This window comes from Nilaparvata lugens, chromosome 5 (assembly GCF_014356525.2).
Source record: "Nilaparvata lugens isolate BPH chromosome 5, ASM1435652v1, whole genome shotgun sequence".
Lineage (NCBI taxonomy): Eukaryota > Metazoa > Arthropoda > Insecta > Hemiptera > Delphacidae > Nilaparvata > Nilaparvata lugens.
This window is the reverse complement of record NC_052508.1, coordinates 50,474,696-50,494,269: the sequence shown is the minus strand read 5'-3', so window position 1 is coordinate 50,494,269 and position 19,574 is coordinate 50,474,696. Positions and strand designations below refer to the sequence as shown.

Here is a 19,574-nt window from a genome sequence, read left to right as displayed (position 1 = left end):
ATGAATTAAAACTGAGCCAATTTACCATGCTTCAAATGTCGATGCCACTCTTTCATCAAAATTGTTTTCATTGTTATACCCATCCTAATGTGAAAAGCAGTGTTTTGCGCTGTGTGAGATCATTTTGGTGGATTTGTAAAGCTGCGTACTCACTCCAGTGAGACGAACACTCGCATTCCACTTTTCATCAGCTGATAACATCTGTATTTGTAGATAATCAGTAAGGTACAGATATAATAAGCGTAGCTTCAGCTGATGAAAAGAGAAACACGCACGTTTTATTATTTGTCATCAGCTGATTGTGTTTGATTGTAGCAGACTTGAGTGCTACAAACACGCACATTCTATTTTTTTCGCCACACTGCACAGAAATCAGCTATTTTCCAGTCCCTACGTAGATCTGAAAGACATTTTTGCAGACGACTCTCGTCTGACGTCAGAACAGGTTTCTTTCCGGCCTAGGCCGGAAAGAGTACCCTTTCCAGCCGCTAACATGGAACTAAGAAAGGTGATCAAAAAACAGCTGATCAAAAAACTTTTCATTATTTGTGTTCATTATTCAATAATTAAAACATTTATAATAATATCATCTTATTGTCATTTGAAAGAATAAAAAAGTATAAACCCAACCTCCCACATAATTGAACATCATATTTTAGGTTATTTAGACACATTAGAATAAAAAATAAAAATTTTTGGACAAATTTCCTGGTTTTCAGATTACCTCAGATTTGCTAGAGCTATCACCTTCTACTTCTGCTTTCGGAAGTGCTTAGTAAACAACTATTCTCATATATATATATATATTGTTTATTTTTGTGTGTGGCGAAAAATAGCGTTCGCACCACGGGCAAAAATGTTTTTCCGGCTCTCAATCTTTTCTAGTCCTCGGCCTACGGCCTCGGACTTGAAAACCGATTTCGAGCCGGAAAAATCTCATTTTCTGCTCTAGGTGCGAAATATACTATATCAGCTAATTATATTTGTATTTGTACAGAAACAGTAGGGTAGAATACGCACATTTCACTTTTCACCAGCTGATTATATCTGTATTTGTAGAGAATCAATAAGGTACAGATATAATAAGCGTAGCATCAGCTGATGAAAAGTGACATGCGCATGTTCGTGGCATTGAATTCTATACGCAGCCTAATGAGACTGTGTCGGACTGTGGCAGGTGTGAGCAGCGACGACTACTACTACGCGACTGCGTTCCTCAGCCAGCAGCTGAGTGCGGCCGACGACGATGACGACGACGGTCGCCTGTCAGTAGCGTCGCTCGGCGACAAAGTGTCTGCGCTCAGCGACAAAATCAAGAAGTACCCGTGCGACAACTGCGGCAAGGTGTATACGCTGCGACACAATCTCAACCGCCACAAGAAGTACGAGTGTGGCAAACAGCCGCAACTGGTCTGCTCATTCTGCCAGAAGAAGTTCACCTACAAGTCCACGCTACAACTGCATGTGGCCAGTCAGCATCTGAGGGTGTTTTGAGTTGCTCAACAGATGGCATCCATTCACGTTATAAAGTCGGAAGCCAAGTTTCTTCCGCTATCAACTCTACTCCCGGCAGTTCAACCTGCAAGAGAACTTCAAGAAAAAATTAAATTGGAGCTCTTCAAACTTTAAGAGAAAATTAGTTGTAGAGTAATACCATATAGTACCATTTTGAAAACTTTTCAATATAAAATTACATAATAGAAAGTTTTTAAAAGGGTACTATATGGTATTATTCTAATACTAACAAATTAAGTAGCCCTGAAGAAATAAGTTTTTAAGAGAAAGTAAAGTTAAGTTCAACCATAGAGAAACGAATACTGTTCTATTAAATATTCTATTGTTTCTGGTTTACTATTCTGAAGTTACCAGTATAGTTTACTATTCTTAACTTACTATCCTGAAGTAGATAGCTGTGATTCAAGTTATATCGTTATATCTGATATAATATACAACAAGAGCAAGAAATCGTTATAATGCATTGAAAAGTAAAAGAAAAAGTACAATCAATACTATTAGAGAAAAATAAAAATTCTCAACTACCCTTTTCTATATGTTTTATTAATCCAACACAAAAAAGGGTACCTTAGAATTTTTGCCGCATTTCATTCCAACAATTGTAGTAGCCCTGTAGGAAAAGTTAACAATTCTTATGATGCTTTTGTGGCAACTCAGTTTTGCACCTGCAATAGATAGGCTAGTGTTGATTCTTGTTGATAATGATTGATTTTAACACAAAAATATTTGATTCATTCTGAAATTATAAATCCTTCTATGGTTTAATGATAAATATTTATAATTGAGATGAAATATTCTGGTTACTCAGTAAAGATCATAGCTTACAAACGATTTTGCAACAGTGTGGAGTTAGGAAAGGATAGAGCTTTGCTACGTGAATCTCAGTATAGGGATAATTTCAACTTTCAATTTCAAGATTGAAGGATTTTATGATCGAAATATTAAAGCTTCCGAAGATCCATTTCGATGGCTTGCTAAGAGTAGCCTATAAAAGTAATTACATCACAATGTACAAAGTATATGAAATGCTTTTCATCAATGTTGCATCAATGAGCTTCAACTTAATTCAATCAGCTTCTCGGATTAATAGCCTATTAACTAGCTTTAGAAAATTGTTGGCATAGAATTTCATGTAAATTACCGTATATCTTGCAATTATCAGTCTACTTTTTATCAAGCAAGGTGATACAACTAACTATAAGATATTCTCGATGCTCAATAACTGATTAGTTGTAATAAGAGGGTTTACCTAGAATCTACCTCCTTAATTTAAAGAAATATATTTTATAGATTGAAACTCATGTATTTATTGTAAATAAGCAGTATTTTGTTCAAGCTTTATGTTAATCTGTTCAATAAATGTTGAACCACTAATCTTCTAGTGGAAGATTTGCTGGAATCTTTTGGATCTTCAAGCTCTTGATATATAATATCAATATAATTACAGATCTCTGAGAATTTCTCAACAAACTTGTAGAAGCGTACATTTAAAATCCAATCACTTGTTGGAAAAACCCACCTAGAAACATGTTGATGTGATCAATATTATCGAATAAATTAGTAGAACAGAAATAACAATATTAGTCTACCTCATGTATTCTAATCATAAGATATTTGATAATTTATGTAATATAGAAGCTTGTAACTACCAGAAAGTTATGAGATATTTGAGATTAATTTTCTGCAAATACAAAAATCAGTAAATGGCAAGAGATTTTTGAGAGTCTAGATAATAATTCAACTGTATATACTGTTAATAGTCAAAACTACCTCTAGAATTTTCTCAGAATAATCTGTAGGAAATTCAAAAGAATACAAGATTTCAACTGAATACCTCGCATTTTCTCCTATGTATTCATTGAAACTTTGCGTTCAAGTAATTAGATTCTAATTCCAGACTTAGTATTCAACTAGAATGATCTTAATGTACATAGCATTTATGCATTTTCATTCAGATTCAGTAATAGCAATAACGTTTTTGTGATTTGTGTGTGTAAGATAACATTGTAACTTATTTGTAATATTGGTTCTGTTGTGTTTTACAATATTTTATAGGATATCAATGTAATTTTATAGTAATATGAATAACGTCAGAATAGTACAAATAATGCGAATATCAGTATACAAAACATCACTGTAGTATGTAACTAGCCATAGAATTTTTCTTTATTGCTAATAAATCATTTCTCTCATTGATATAGAGTATTATATTATTTTCTAAAATGTGCAATATGGATGAAAAGTCATCTATCTGCCTCTGACTCATGGAAATAGGCTATGCATTACAATTTATAAAATATCTAACTTGAAAATGCTTCAATTTTGATCCCTATTGAATGAGCTCTCACATTTGAATAAACTACCTCATACAGTATTTTGTGTTCCTGCTTACAATGTAGGAAATGAGCAATAATTTTTGTCATGATATAATAATATTTCTATAATTTTAGCTTTTTGACAATAACATAATGTGTAAGTGGTTTTAAATTAAAAGTCAAAGTACTTTGCCTTGATTTCTGTTTTGATATTTATTCTAAGTAAGTAAAGTTGAATGAAAGTAATTATACTCATTGTTTATCGAGTAGAGCAATGTACCTTGAATAACTGTATTCTAGATACCTTGGAGTAAAGTAAATGTTGTTTATTATTAGTGGAGAAAAATCTAAAAGCATAACATCTATGTTATGACTATTGAGCCATTTTAATGTAATTTCATAAACTACAAAATTGAACAAATAATAATCATCATTGTTTTATATTGAATGATGAGCTTCATTTTTTTTGCTTTCTCTATTTCTGCTGTAGTTCCAGAATAGAATTTTTTAATAACTGAACGAATAAATTAATAGTATTCATCCACATTTTTTCTATTCTACTTGAGACAAATTTATATTTTCTATTCAGCAAATAATGACAAACTATTTCAATTGATAGACTGACTGCAATTAAGAATCAATGTTGAACGCTTATTTTTACATGCTATTAAAATCAAATGTAAGATAATAATTACATTTCAAGCTCCAGGAATTTGATTATGAAAATCACATGAATGGATCGAGAATTGATATTTTATTGTTCTTCCTCTTAGGTCTGAGAGTCCTTATATTATCTAGTGGAATTAAGAATTAAATCTTTAAGTGCTCATAAGTGTATTGCTAATAGTTCAATGAAGATTAAAATAATATTGTACAGTATTTTGAATTATATTAACATTAGATAAGTTGTTAGACTTATATATTTAGAGAATATCTCAAATGTTTTATTGAGTCATCTTATTTGTGAATCTAAATTTATTATTTTTATATTATTAGTGTTTTGTGTTCCCCTATAGCTTTAATTTCTCACTTTAGTTTTATGCATGACCCTAATCAAACTAAATTGATAACTATTTTTTATCTCATTTGTGATTTTGAATTCATGTTAGTATTATTTTAGAAAATAAGGTTTAGAATCCTAATAGTGATTTTAATTTTTGGATAATTCAGAATGTAAGTACACTTTAGTACAACTAGATATTAGAAGAGGCTTAATACATGAGCTGTTAAAAATAAACTTAATTGATTGAAAATTGTGTATCTTATGAAAATTCTTGTTTCACCTCTCTAGAAAAATGTATGTATTTGAAACTTATGGGTGACCCTTAAAATACTTACTATAATCGGAAACTTGAAAATGAGAAGAAAAGATGAAGTCTAGGATGCTACTAGGATTATTCAAGTTTTGTTCATGACGACTGCCTATTGAAGGGATTCATAATGATAAGATTGTAACTTCAGATCAATATGACAGTTTATTTTTAAGGTAAGTTTTCTTTTTCTCTTTTATTTAAAAGTGTAGGCTACTGTATATCCAACATTATTCATGAATTTATTCTCAACTATTTTTTTATAAAAGCTACAAAAGTTAATGTTCGAGTTGAAAGATAAAGTATAATTAGTTTAATCTCTCAGAATAAATTAAAGGAGGTCTTAATATATTTCCACAATTGAAAAAATGAGTTATAAAATTTGTTATGTATTGAATGTAGGTAGTAAATGTAACATAATATCAAAAAGTGATCACGTTAATAATTATAAGAGCTCTCGCGTCCTTAATATAATAAATACAGTACTACTGGTACCTATCCATTTGGGAACTTAAACAATTTGACATTCTGCCAGCATATGAATTCTTCTCAAGGCCGAACTTAGCTGAGTTTTACTTACCTGTGAACCAACAAATCATTACGCCTCTAGTAGTATTAGGTTGCTAGGTAATCAAGTCCCATATTTGACTAATATCAATCTCAGGAATAGTAGCCTATTTAGATAAAACACGTAGACCCGATTCCTAGGACACGTATTAAATCTAATGAGTCATTACACCTGTGGTTTTACTAAAGGTTCAATAATCTAAACCCAAATCCATTGATGGATTTATAGTAATGATAATAATAATAATAATAATAAATTTTATTAACCAATCATATCAAACAAAATAATAATATACAATACTGCAAAATCTTGTACTAATAAACTAAAAAAAAATAGTGAATAAATAATAAAAAAAAAATAAAAATAGTGAATCGATAGTCAATTTATTGATTCACCTAAATATTATTGATAGATTCATAGTGGATCAATAGAAAATTTATAGGTTTAATGGTTCATTAGATTCAATAAGTGTGCCAGATACCGGGCATTAGGACTCTTTGCACAACGTATGTTAATTTATTTCAATCTAAATCTGATCACTTTATGGCTTCAACTCAAAATGTAGTCAAACTTGAGTAATCTATAATGTAAACTTGATTATAATTCAATCTCACTTATCTATTTATCTCATAAATACGTTGATGGTCTTGAATATAACTATATCTATAGTGGATATCTTGTGTAACTACCATACTTAGCATTGTACCGCAGATCAAAATGTATCACGCGCAGTACAATCTCTATACTTGTAGTGAGATTCACATCAAATACACATCGGTGAGTTTTTATATTGTATTGCAAATGAATGAACAAAGTAAATGAAATTCTTAAAGAATAGCATTAAGGATGTTCAGTACACTATTTTATTATTTAAATTGGATAATCTTTTTCAATATAATAGTTAAGATCATTATAAGAGTGAGAAAAAGTGGCAACTGAAATTTTTAAGTGGTCTAATAAGCGAGTTATGGTTGTTGAAGTGCTAACTTTCCAGATTCCTTTTTCTTTCCAGATCATAAACAGCTTTGACTATATATTATTATTAGAACTTCTCTTAAAAATTCAAAAGATGTATCTTACCAAACTGAAACATTTCATTCCCTATATCGTTCATAAATAAAAAAGTACAATTTTTTGTAAATTCGATATCTTGTTTATTTTGGCATTAATCGTGAAAAAGCGCATTTTAGAACAAAGCCAATGATATACTGAATTTATTTAAAAAAAAAAAAAAAACTGCAATGGAAATTTCGTAACCGTTTATGATATGGAAAGTAAACAGAGTTTAGCACTTCAACAATCCATAACTCACTTATTAGACCACTTAAAAATTTCAGTTGCCACTTTTTCTCACTCTTATAATGTTCTTGACAATTATATTGCAAAATATTCTCCAATTTAAATAAAAATAAAAAGGTGTACCGAACATCCTTAATGCTTCCCATTCAAATAATCCTGACAGTGAATTTCACCACAGCAAATGAATATTCAAATTGAGGGTTTGGGGTGAAATAGGGCACAGCAACATTTTCCGAATTTTGAATTAGAGGAGTTTGACACTTCTCGCCTCAATAATCAAGTTATATCAAAATGTAAAAAGCGACTCATTTGCATCACATGCTCATGGTTGTGCATAAAAACGAACATAAGGCAGCCTGGAGCTTAATTTTTTTCTGAAAGTATGGTTTGGCTATGTTTCGCCCAGACCCATTCAAATAAAATCTCTACTAATTGTGAAATTTGTGATTGTTCGGTTGCAGCGCATTTCAGATTGAGCGACGCGTATGTTGGCCACTCCGCTGAGGCGATATTTGCAAAACCGCGGCAGAGGTATCCGCGGGCGAGCGGCGACGGAATGGAGGCCAACAAGTGCAGACAGTGCGGCAAAGTGTACGCGCGGAAAGTGTCGCTGGTGCGTCACATACGACACGAGTGCGGCAAGGAACCACAGCTCCAATGTCCTCACTGCCCCAGGAGGTTCACCTACAACTCGCCTCTGCAGCTGCATATCATCAACAACCATTCCACCGTCTACAAGGATGTCTGAATCAGTGAAATGTGTACATTCCCAATGCATTAATATGTCGTCTAGTTAATATAAATTTCAGTGATATTTTGATTGAACTAAATACTTGAGGCCGTCTGAATCATCAACAACAAAGTGTGTAATGTGTACATTTTTAACACAGTAATATGAAGATTAAATAATATCAATTTTAGTGATATTTTGATTAACTAAATGCTTGGGCCTGGTTGCACAAAACCTGTTAGATTCTAATCATGATTAAATTTCACGAGAACCTCCTGTTAGATTCTAATCATGATTAAATTTCACGACAACCACCTGTTAGATTCTAATCATGATTAAATTTTACGAGAACCTATCAGAGAAGGCTTTATTGAAAAGAAGGCTTCTCTGATTGGTTCTCGTTATTGGCATTTAATCACGGTTATAATTATTCTCCAGGCTTTTGTGTAACTAGGCTTCAGAGTGCTAAAAGCGAACGATTTTCGAATAGTAATAAATAATTACTGTAATATTAATAATGAAAAGTGTAGAAACTGCCGTAAAGTGATCCATTTGTAAAAATGAACGAAATACTCTGAACAAAATGAATGAAATTCATTCTGAAGTAAATGTAAGTAGAATATGCAAATACCATAATAGGCTAATTGAACAAAATACTCATAGGTATAGAAGTTCTAGTTTTACGAATTTCAATCAATCATACAACGTATTAAAATTTTGAATGAGAAGTATAAAAAGTGTTGACAAAAGTGGTTGATTTGTAAAATATGCAAAATGTGTAGTTTTGAAAACGTACAGGATACACAGTGAACTGAAAACTATCGTTTTATATAGATTAATAAATGAAATACAACTCCCAACTGCCAACATTCAAGGTGATTTTTTGTTTGTAGTGCAGTTTGTGTGATGTATTGTTGATACATTTTCTGTTATATTCATGCTGTTTGTACATATTGCTTTTTGCAAATAAATAAATAATAACTTTTTGACAATTTCTATGTAAAGTATGAAATCTGTTAACATAAGTCATCAATAACATTTGTATAGGCTTTTATTGGTGGGGAATGCCTGACGGAAGATACACCTTCCCTGAATATATCATTTAAGCCGTTATTGGGCCTCACGAATTTTTGTTTTAGCCGGAACCGACAAACGTGCCCATCCGATAACACGTGAGTGATTTGGCTAAAAACTCTTTTTTATATCCGGGTTTGAACCTGGGACCTCAAGGCTGCTACGCATCCACTAGACCACGGAAAATCATGAACGAAAGTGCAATAGAAAAGAAAAATTCCTTAAAATGTCAGAAGCTCTCGTTGTCTGTTGGCCTATATTATATTATGGTTTACAAAAAATGTTTACGAAAATGAATGGATGAATTACAATGATGGAGTCACAAACAAGTAGCATAATAATGTGCTTCAAAGTTAAAAACAATACAAATAGTGCTAAGGGTGTCGTTATGCGTTTGTGAAATCTAATCATATTTTCCATTAAAGATGAACAAATTCATTCGAAGGCGAAAATTGAATGATAGAGATAGTTCTCTTCTCGAATAATAAAAACTAATAAAATCTTCTTATAGTTTTAGGTTGATGTGTAATGAAATCCACTACATCACATTACAAGTTTGCTATTGGTTGAACGCCCCTATATCAAGTGAGAAGTTTCTCATTGCTTGTTACACTACTTCCAGCTGGACCAGCTCCGCTCATTATTTGTTTCATGATCTGCTATAACAATTTTTGTTAAACGTAAAATGTTCTGATCAAGCTTGGCTAAATGATCTCTTGCGTGAATAATAAGCTGTCTAGGTTTTCAGCTTCCTGACTTTATAGGCGTTGTAATTTAAACCGTACATTATATCTATTTACATTGATAAAAACAATATAAAAACTTGTAGTACCCTTTATTATTAACAACTTTAAAATATTTCAACGACTAGTTTCGACCATAACTTAGGTCATTTTCAAGTTGAAATGTAGAAAATAAATGTTCTATTTCTATTATTTTCTAAAATAATAATTATCTGGAATAATAGAAATAGAAAATTTATTTTCAACATTTCAACTTGAAAATGACCTAAGTTATGGTCGAAACTAGTCGTTGAAATATTTTAAAGTTCTTAATAATAAAGGGTACTACACGTTTTTTTATTGTTTTTATCAATTTGTACAAAAGTAGCCAATGTAAGTGAAGTGTTTCTCTTATTTTGCTTGATTTTTCTGGATAATGCTCTATTAGATTATTGCTATCAGCAACTGGGAGGTCTATCCAAAGAATTTAATGACTTATTTCTGAAGAATATGTTTTATCTCTGCCAACACAGAGTTTGAAACTTTTCATCTTATTGGATAATGTTATAAAATATCAACTAGAAATCAACGACATTAATTTATTGGTGTCCAACTATATAATCATCCATTGATCTGGCAAATACTGAATTGGAACAGAATTGAATTTTCGTAAACAAAACCAAACAATGAAATTACATTGAGAAACTCAAAAAAATGTTCCTACTGTTCCTAATGTTTTTTATTGTCGTTGACCAATACATGTATTGACAAAACGGAATATAGTCTACAGTCTAAAGCAGATCATGCTATTATAATAAACTTCTTTCATCTAACTTGCAACCATCTCTGATTCAGGATGGACAAGATGGCCTCACACTTCATCCGCATCGTGGACGGGCGCATCGAAGGCAGTTACTATCAGGAACGATTCGTCAGAAATCAACCGCCCCTCAACCCGGACTCAGCCGGGGGCGGCAGACGACCTCGGAGGTGGCGATTGCGATGCCGCAGGTCGCCACAAATGCCCCCGATGCGACAAGTCCTATCACAAAAGACAGCACTTGATGCGCCACTGCAAGTTCGAGTGCGACAATGAACCACAGTTCCAGTGTCCCCACTGCCCGAAACGGTGCAGACACAAGTACCACCTCACCTCACATATCAGGAATATCCACTTCACGCTGCTGGCAGTCGATGATAAGATGCTTGGACAAGTGGTCCAGTTCTCGTGAGGCATTACAATATGACCTCGATTCTTACCTAGTTTGAATTCCAATTGCCAAAAATATAAAACAAATATCACAGATTTTAATATTTATTCTTTATACACAAATTTTAGCTAATTCTTTTCAACTTGATTGAATAATCTTATCTATTATATTTTGTTTTAATAATCTAATATCCAATTAGATTCAACTTAGTTACCCAGTTTTTTAGGATAATCTTATCTATTATATTTTGTTTTAATAATCTAATATACAATTAGATTCAACTTAGTTACCCAGTTTTTTAGGATAATCTTATCTATTATATTCTGTTTTAATAATCTAATATCCAATTAGATTCAACTTAGTTACCCAGTCTTTTTTAATTGAAGACAGTTGAAATGACGCGATATAGAGCAGTAGTAAAGAAAATATAGTATTCTTATAAGAACAAATTGTTATCGGAGACTAAGAGTGGTGGAGCTCTCTTGAGAGTTGACATATTAATTGCTTCATTAAGAAAAACAACTTCTTTAAAAACTGCTGCTGCTCGATTTAAAAAAAACAAATAAGTACGATTTGACTTGGATAGACCAATCAATCAGATTGAATTTAGTTAGATTTAGACCTAAATTCGATTATTGTAAAGACTTGAAACGGCGAAAGATGGAGTAATATTTGAATTAAATAAGAGAAACTTTTATTTTGAAGTTGTGAAGATTGGGAATGACATAAATTGGACTGTTATGATTGAGCAACATAAAGAACAGTGTTATTTTTCATTAGGCCTACCTAGTGTCAGTTTATTTCAAGATGGTTAAAATGGTGAGAGGAAGTGTGATACTGTTTTTGGAAACTCTGATAGGAGCTGTAGATATTGTAAATTATATAATAATGTTACTAATGTCTGAACGTCAGAGTGGAACGTAGTTGGATTGAAATCTCATCATTCAGGAGCTAAATAACTTCGTTGATTATTTACAAGTGCAATAACATTGTTTGTTTTCGTGATTTACAATCTCATTCATCAGCTTCATCTAATAACTCAAGTTTTCTAGGCAAATTGATGCTCTATCTTTCGTCTTTTGGATATGTCTCATATGCTTCGAAAGCAATATATTAGGTATACGAATCCAAAGTTTTTGTCGTAATCTCGGATCTCATTGCCTACTGTTGTGATAAAAATCTAGTAGGCTACATTGTCCTAAATTTTATTTTTTAAGTAGGATTTTTTTCATAAATTTTTAGTGAAGAAATGTTGAAATAATCTTAATAAAAGCCATAGAGTTCGGTTTGTCTTGGAAATAAGATGCCGTAACATAACTAGTCTTCCAATCTCAAAGCTTCTACCACAAAACCGTCACAAAAAGTAGGCCTGCATCTTCCAAAGTTGTACTGGCGATTATGGTACGATTTTCAACTAAAATTCAGCAACCCATAAGGTGCTGTCATTCAGAAAGCGGACACTTTTGGAACTATCGCAGTATCTTTTTAGCTTTATCTTATATCCTTATTAATTCCACCCTAATTTTCTTTGTAACACCCAGTAACCAATTGGAATTATTGTGCCAAACGATTAATTACCAGTAAGTATACCTATTGAAGAGTTTTTAGACTAGACTCTCTATTCGATAAAAATTGTAGGCTTTGATTGATGTAGTTCAGGGAGATGCAAATTGGTGTTTGCAAATAATTTACGCAACTTACTTTCATAAAACATCTAGTAAATCCAAAAACCAAATTTGCTACTATCAGTATCAGATAAATCATACAGCTTGCATCTTATATTAGACGTAGCTCTTACTTATCAAGTCTCTCTTAGTAAGTCTCCAATTTATTTATCATTCAAAACCATCAATCAATGAATTTTTTCGGAAATAATAAAACATTCCATTTTCATTTGTACTTCGTAAATTGAAATTAATGTTAATTTTTTTTTAATCCTTGCATTATATTTATCCTGAAAACTGTTTAATGGGTCTACGCAATTCAGTACAAAAGATTACTTATAAGCGCTATTCCAATTACTTCAATATTCTCATTTTCATAGATATTAAAGATTTCGAGAGTCGATAAAAATAATGCAAGCCATGAGAATAAGCATAAGCAAGCCATGAGCAATACACATAAGAATAAATTAAAATTCCATTATTTTATGTACATTGAGATGCCATAAATAATCGTAGTTGATCTTATTGATAGAATCAAAATATTAATTTATTGCAATAGACTAATGGACTTACCTGTGAAGATCAAATATATATATACTTATTAATAGTTTTCTAGTTCTGACTGTATGATTGTGGGCTAAGTAGCTAAAATTGTATAATTATTACTTAGGAACATTGCAAGAAACTACAGTTCACAAAATGTAGCCTGCTACGTTCTAATAATTATTTAAAATGATATGTCTCAATGTACCTTGCATGATAGAATATGTACCTATTTTAGATACATTGCTTGTCCTTCATTGTTAGTTTTTCTATTCTGTGATAATCAATAAGCATTTATTTGAATTCACCCACTTATTGGATTACACTACTTTTGGATTTAGTCTCACATTCCATTCAATTATTATGTTATCTAATCTATTCTTAAATCACTCTTTTTCAATTTTAATGAATTTGGTTAGTATCTGGCCGGTTTTAAAAAGAGCTATGTTTTCCAAAGAACTAATATTTAGATCATGGTATTCATAATTAAATGTATACGGTACAGTATGTGAAATTATTGTTATTAATCAATAATTTATTTTTTGATATTGCTTGAGTTAAAACATTAATCTCAATTTTTGTATGTTTCATAATATTTAAATAAAAATTATGATTTCAATGATGTCCACATTTGTATGCTCCAGACTCCAGACCATTCCCTACTTCTTCCCATATCATTTGTCACTTCTGAAATCTATAATAATTCGCCTCTCAAAATCGATTTATTCTATAATATATTTTCACATTTTTCATTCTTACTTTTAAAATACTTCTATACTTCCAGATTCTGTATTCACCAGCCTCGCATTATTGAATTAAGATTTTCGAAACTTTGAATTCATATAGAATACCATAAACCTTTCAAATCTATTTATGAAAATTGGACTTCCTTCTTTATTCTGTACCACTGCTCTTCCTGTATCAGTCAGTAGTTGTATATTATTTATAACTAAAAAATGACTGTATAACAAGATTTTTTAAAAATTGAAACTGATTTCCAAGAATTAATTACAATTTAGGCTGCCTTTTCATCCTCATAATCCCAACTCCGTATACTCTTTTTTTTGTTGTTTTCCATTGACTGTTTCACTTATTTAAGTCTTCTCATTTCTACCTCTATCTTTACAAACTAATATTTCCGTTTCTAATAATTGTGTCTACTATTCATTTTCAACTTACTCGTCTTTCCTCTGTCAATCGTTATTTTGTATTCTTAATAACCCAAGATCAAATACCTCATTAGAATATATTTCTCTTTTCTTTCTGAAATTCCCAGCTCTTTTAAAAAAAACCCAATCAAATCCATCCAGTTGATTGAATCCTTAAACCTTCTAAAAAACTAGTTATATCCATACTAGTTATACTCTCCATTCCTAACAGATCCATTACTGCTTTATCCTCTAAAATATATTTCCTGAATATTTTTGTTTTCATTTTTTTTTTTGTTCCAAGCCACTGATTCTAGAAATTTTGCCGTTTCAGGTTCACTATCCCACAAGCCCTACTTCTTGAAATCGACGAAAGGCGGTAATCTGTTGGTCGATAAGGGCTTTCTGTACCACAGAACCGGCCCTAAAGGTGTGAAGTCCTACTGGCACTGCATCAAGAAGCCGTCCTGTACCAGTAGAGCGACTTCAACCTCGACGGAACCAGTTGAAGTGTTTCTAGCAACCGAGCACAACCACATGCCCAATGCTGAAAAGCTTCTACACAAGCAACGAATGAGAAAGGAATGGACTCTTCTCTCTCACTCTCACTCGAATAACGCCACGTTTCCAGAAGTTCAACTTATTGACCAAGGTTAAAAACTAACCAGATGAATAAAATAAAATTGTTATAAAGACATCCGTTTCATGTCCTATCTCTTTAAATATTCTATGGATAGAATTCTCAGTTATTTGTTCAACAATCATTCTTTATTATCAACACACATATATATCTATATTGAATATTGAATGAACTTCTTTTTCTATATAGAAAACAGCTCGATGGGGAGGATGCAAGGCCCTCATAATTTTAGAAAATCAAAATTTTGTACTCTTAAACAGAGATTTGAATCGGGTTTATTTTCTTTAAAGTTTAATGAAAAAGGGCATTTTTTTTTTGAAAAGATATTTTGGATGTACTAAAATTTGAATCAACCAAAGTACTGTAGTTACAAAAATCTTGAGGTTTCTGGAGTACTTTGCATGAAGTACATTATTCAAAAGGTCAACTTGTTTTGGAGCCGTTAAATAACCTTAATACATTGATCAAAAAACTCACTCAATACTGTGATATTTTTCCGGACAAAAACGTATACTTACGATTGGACCATTATTTTTGGAATAAAATGAGTTCTGGCTTCACGAAAAATAATTTCATGAAATTAATTTTCTAATATTTAATAATGTTAATGAATAATCTTTTGAAAACTTGAATTTATTTTGATAGAATAAAACGTTTGATTGACAAATTTCCTAAGCCCTCAGGGGGGGGGGGCATGGCCACTGCTTCCTTGTCTATTCTATACCACTGCTCTTTCTGTATCAGCATGGTAGTTGTAAATTATTTTTAACCAGAGAATGACTACGAACTAGAACATTTATTTACATTTAAACTAATTCCCAAGAATTAATTACAATATTCAGACTATGTTTTCAACATTCATATCCCAACTTTATATACGCTGTTGTCTGTTGTTTCCCAACGACTTTTTCACTAATTTGAGTCTTCTCAGTTTTATCTCCATCTCCACAATCTAACATTTCCGTTTCCAATTAGTCAACTATTCATTTCCAACTTACTCTTCTGTACTCTAATCTCTCAATCCCTATTTGTATTTACATTAACCCAATATGAAATACTGTACATATTGAAATAAATCCTTGATCCTTTATTTCCTATTAAATCCTGGAATTGTCAATTCATTTGAAAATACCCAGTCAATCCAGTAGGAATCCTAAAACCTGCACGTAGTGCCAAGTAGTTCTCCACCTTCCAGTGCACAACTCTCCTATACTGTCAGATCCATTTGTGTTATTTTCTGAAATAGATTTCTACTTACTCATTCTTTTGTACCATACCACTAAATCCATAAATTTTCCTGTTTCAGGTTCACTATCACACATGCCATACTTCTTGAAATCGAGGAAAGGCGGTAATCTGTTGGTCGATAAGGGCTTTGTGTACCACAGAGTCGGCCCTAAAGGTATGAAGTCCTACTGGAAATGCATCAATAGACCGTCCTGCCCCAGTAAAGCGATTTCAACCTCGATGGAACCAGTTGAAGTGTTTCAAGCAACCGAGCACAACCACATGCCCAATGCTGAAAATCATCTATACAGGCAACGAATGAGTCAGGCGTGGACTCTTCTCTCTCACTCTCACTCGAATCACGCCACTTTTCCCCAACCGAATCTCATGTTCAACAATTTTCAACAAAATCAGATGGCGCCACCACACGACTCAGTCACTATCACGCAAATCCGCAGTGACGATCATTCAAAGTACTTCTCCATGTTTAACAATACTATGTAGTTTTCTACATACAAATGACCTAGGACCGAAAAGCGTGGAGAGCTGTAGTGGAGGCGGTCAAAGCTCATATTGGGCTAAGGTGCTAGAAAAAATGTAGCTCTATAGTATATAAATCACTGAACTGTAAAATCGAATCACATAATCACATAATAATGTTTATTACAGCTACTCATCTACAACAGTATTAATAAAATTTCGTCGGCAAAAATCTCTAATTTTGGTGAATTCCACACAAATCACAGGAGATCAATAGATGTTGAATCAACTATAAAATTTGTGCCATGGGGGGGGGGTGCTTGAATGCAGACTGCGTCCTTGAAATTCTTGCGGGGTGCTCAAAATAAAAATCTTGGTGGTGGGTCAAAAAAAATGTCAAAAGGTCAGACATTTTCTGGGTTTCCGATTCAGGGGGGGGGGGTGCGTCTATGGGATTGGGGGGGATCCCCAAAATTGGTAGTACTAATTTGGTAGTTAGTAGAAAACATTTCTAAGCTAAACATTATTTATAATCGTGATAAATTGTTCATAACCATAGAAAGTAGAATTTCATAATATGAATAATATTATTTTTATAATGCTATTGAATAACAATAAATATAATCAAATCGATAAAAACCACTGTAATTTGTGAAGAATTGGCGTATTTCAAATGATGTACAAAAATTACATTTACAATTGTATTTGGTGTATTAAGGTAATATGGTGTATTTTAACTTGTTTACACTTTTGACAGATATGAGGCCTACATTGTTCCAATACCGTAATAATACCTCAATTATTTTCAATGAAGTTCCTATTCAATATTAGATTGAGTATAATCTTCAATATAAGGTAATAACCGTTCATCATGAAATCCTAATATTTTCAATGTATGTAATAATACTGTAATGATGATTCCATAAACTACGCCAACATTAGTGTGTAATTCAATTCATCCAGTGTAGGTTTTCAATAATTTACAAGTTTTTTTTCAATTCTCCAATGAAATCAGATCATCTCAATTGATTTTAATTAAGGTTTTTCTACTCTAGGTAACAATGGTTATTTGAGTTATCATAACTTTAACAGTAATTTTTACTGTTTTAGTGCAGCATCTATTAATTTTCATGTAATGTACCGTATAGCTTTTTATTGCTATGAATAATTATTATATTTATAATTTATTCTTTATATGTGAGTATTTAATTGTAGCTCTAAGATTATATAGTTCATTGGAAACTAAGCTTTATGAAATGAAGAGCTTTGGATTTGTTGAATAAAATCCATTATTTTTGTCTATAAATCCTTTAATAGGTTTTCCTCTAATGTTATAATGTTATTTTAAGATTAAGTATTACTATTTTCAGATTCAGTGAGATTTTTATATTCTGATCTTAATGTTTGTTGTTTAGTGTAGGTACTTAGAATAGATAAATGAATTAGTTTTTTTTAAGAACTACTAGAGCAAAAGAAGAGCTTTGGGTTTGTTCATTCTCATTCGTGGTGATTTATGATTGAATCAAATCAATCATTATTTTGTTTAGAAATTCTTTAATAGGTTTTCATCTAATGTAATCTTGAGATTAAGTATTATTATTTTAGATTCAGAGTGATTTGTATATTGTTGTTCAGTATAGGTTCTTAGAATAGATAGATGAATTAATTAAATCTTTTTATAAGACTCACTAGAATAATATAAGATGAATAGGATTTTTTCAGTCTATAGTGAATTGCATTTAGATAGTAACAAATGTTTAGAACTGCTGAAGAGTCTGTTGCTAAATTAACTGCTGAAGAATTAAATATAGTTAAATGATTACTCATATTAGTAATATTCAAATTTAGATTAAATGAATTTGATACTGATAATGTAACTTATTCCCTATCAAAGGTAATAAATTCTTTTTCATGGAGTAGCCCAGAGTAGACAGTAGATAATAATATTAGTTGGTATATTATTAGTTTACTGTATTATCGAAAATATATAGATTGTCTCCATTCAATGTTAATTGATCTACGATAATGAAGTAAGCAGAAATAAAATTTGTATTCCTTTAGAGGTTTTTTTTTCGTTTTGAGAATGGGAGTTTGACAGATTTTCTGCAAATGGAGACTCATCTAATAATTATTAAAAGAAAATCTAAATTAAATGCTCAATATTGATTTATGAACTTAATAAGATGAGTATTACCTTAAATCTATCATTTGAATTTGAATCAATCTGCTCCTAATTCTACAAATTTTGTATTTTGCAATTATTGTTCGACACTAGTTTGAGTCGATACACTGATTTTCAAACTGTTTTAAGGGGTTTTCATGTACCTGGATTGTGATTGTCCCATGATATTTTGCCATAAAATTTTCCTATATTCGCAACTATTTTGTGTACTATCATTTGTTTCTGCAACAAGTACTACTTGATTGTACTATCACAAGTACCTAATGTTATTTGTGCCAATTTTCATTTTTGTATCTTCGTTAAATATACATAACAATTTTTAAAAGTGAATTATTTTCTTGAGATGGCCTTAATCAGCATTCCAAAGTGAATACCAAGTTACATAATGTGAAACATTTGAACTCTTGAGCTGTGTCTTCACACCAAAGTTCTCAATAAAATGTCGCCACAAATTGTTTTTTACAAAAAAGTTTCAATTTTCAAAGTTTGTTCTCAAATTAATGTGTGAGTAACAAAAGTTGTTTATATTTTTCCCCTTATAAGTTTAGTCGGCGTGGACTTGTAGAGGGAACATTCTGTAGGCATCTTTCTCTGTGTTTCCCCACACTGATTGGGAAACAATAAATATAAATAATAATAATGGTTAAAAACTCAGTTGACAATTCTGGTGTAAGCGCGGCTTTACAGCTCAAGGAAAAACGAGAAAGATATGTTTTGAAGAAATCTTGCAGATACCGGTAAGGATCTTTACTGTCATATTCTCACATGAACAACCGTGCCCAATCAGGCTGCATGTAAGTATATTGATAAATGAATGTAATATCAACCAGAACAAATTATAAATCAACACTTTATTTATTTATATACATAAATATGTGGAGGCAAACAGGGAAAACCCAAAACTTGCCTCCTTGCAGTTGAAGCTATCGAATGAGAAGTTGCATCA

At 31.7% G+C, this 19,574-nt stretch overlaps 1 protein-coding gene across 15 annotated transcripts in view; it reads left to right on the top strand.

The window, feature by feature from the left end:
* LOC111063080 (longitudinals lacking protein) overlaps nt 1-19,574 on the top strand; it is a 592,348-nt gene that overhangs the window by 443,371 nt on the left and 129,403 nt on the right. Inside the window, exons 5-6 of one of the 15 annotated variants that reach the window (XM_039428569.1) lie at nt 14,434-14,751; nt 16,046-18,958. The exons of 11 other annotated variants lie outside the window; for them this stretch is intronic. In XM_039428569.1, the coding sequence (XP_039284503.1) occupies nt 14,434-14,751; nt 16,046-16,470 (743 nt within the window). In that variant the 3' untranslated portion in view covers nt 16,471-18,958. Of the gene's footprint in view, nt 1-1,177; nt 5,084-7,468; nt 8,771-10,388; nt 10,830-14,433; nt 14,752-16,045; nt 18,959-19,574 lie in introns of those variants that run through there. 3 more of the 15 variants (XM_039428578.1, XM_039428591.1, XM_039428579.1) reach the window with 3 other exon arrangements.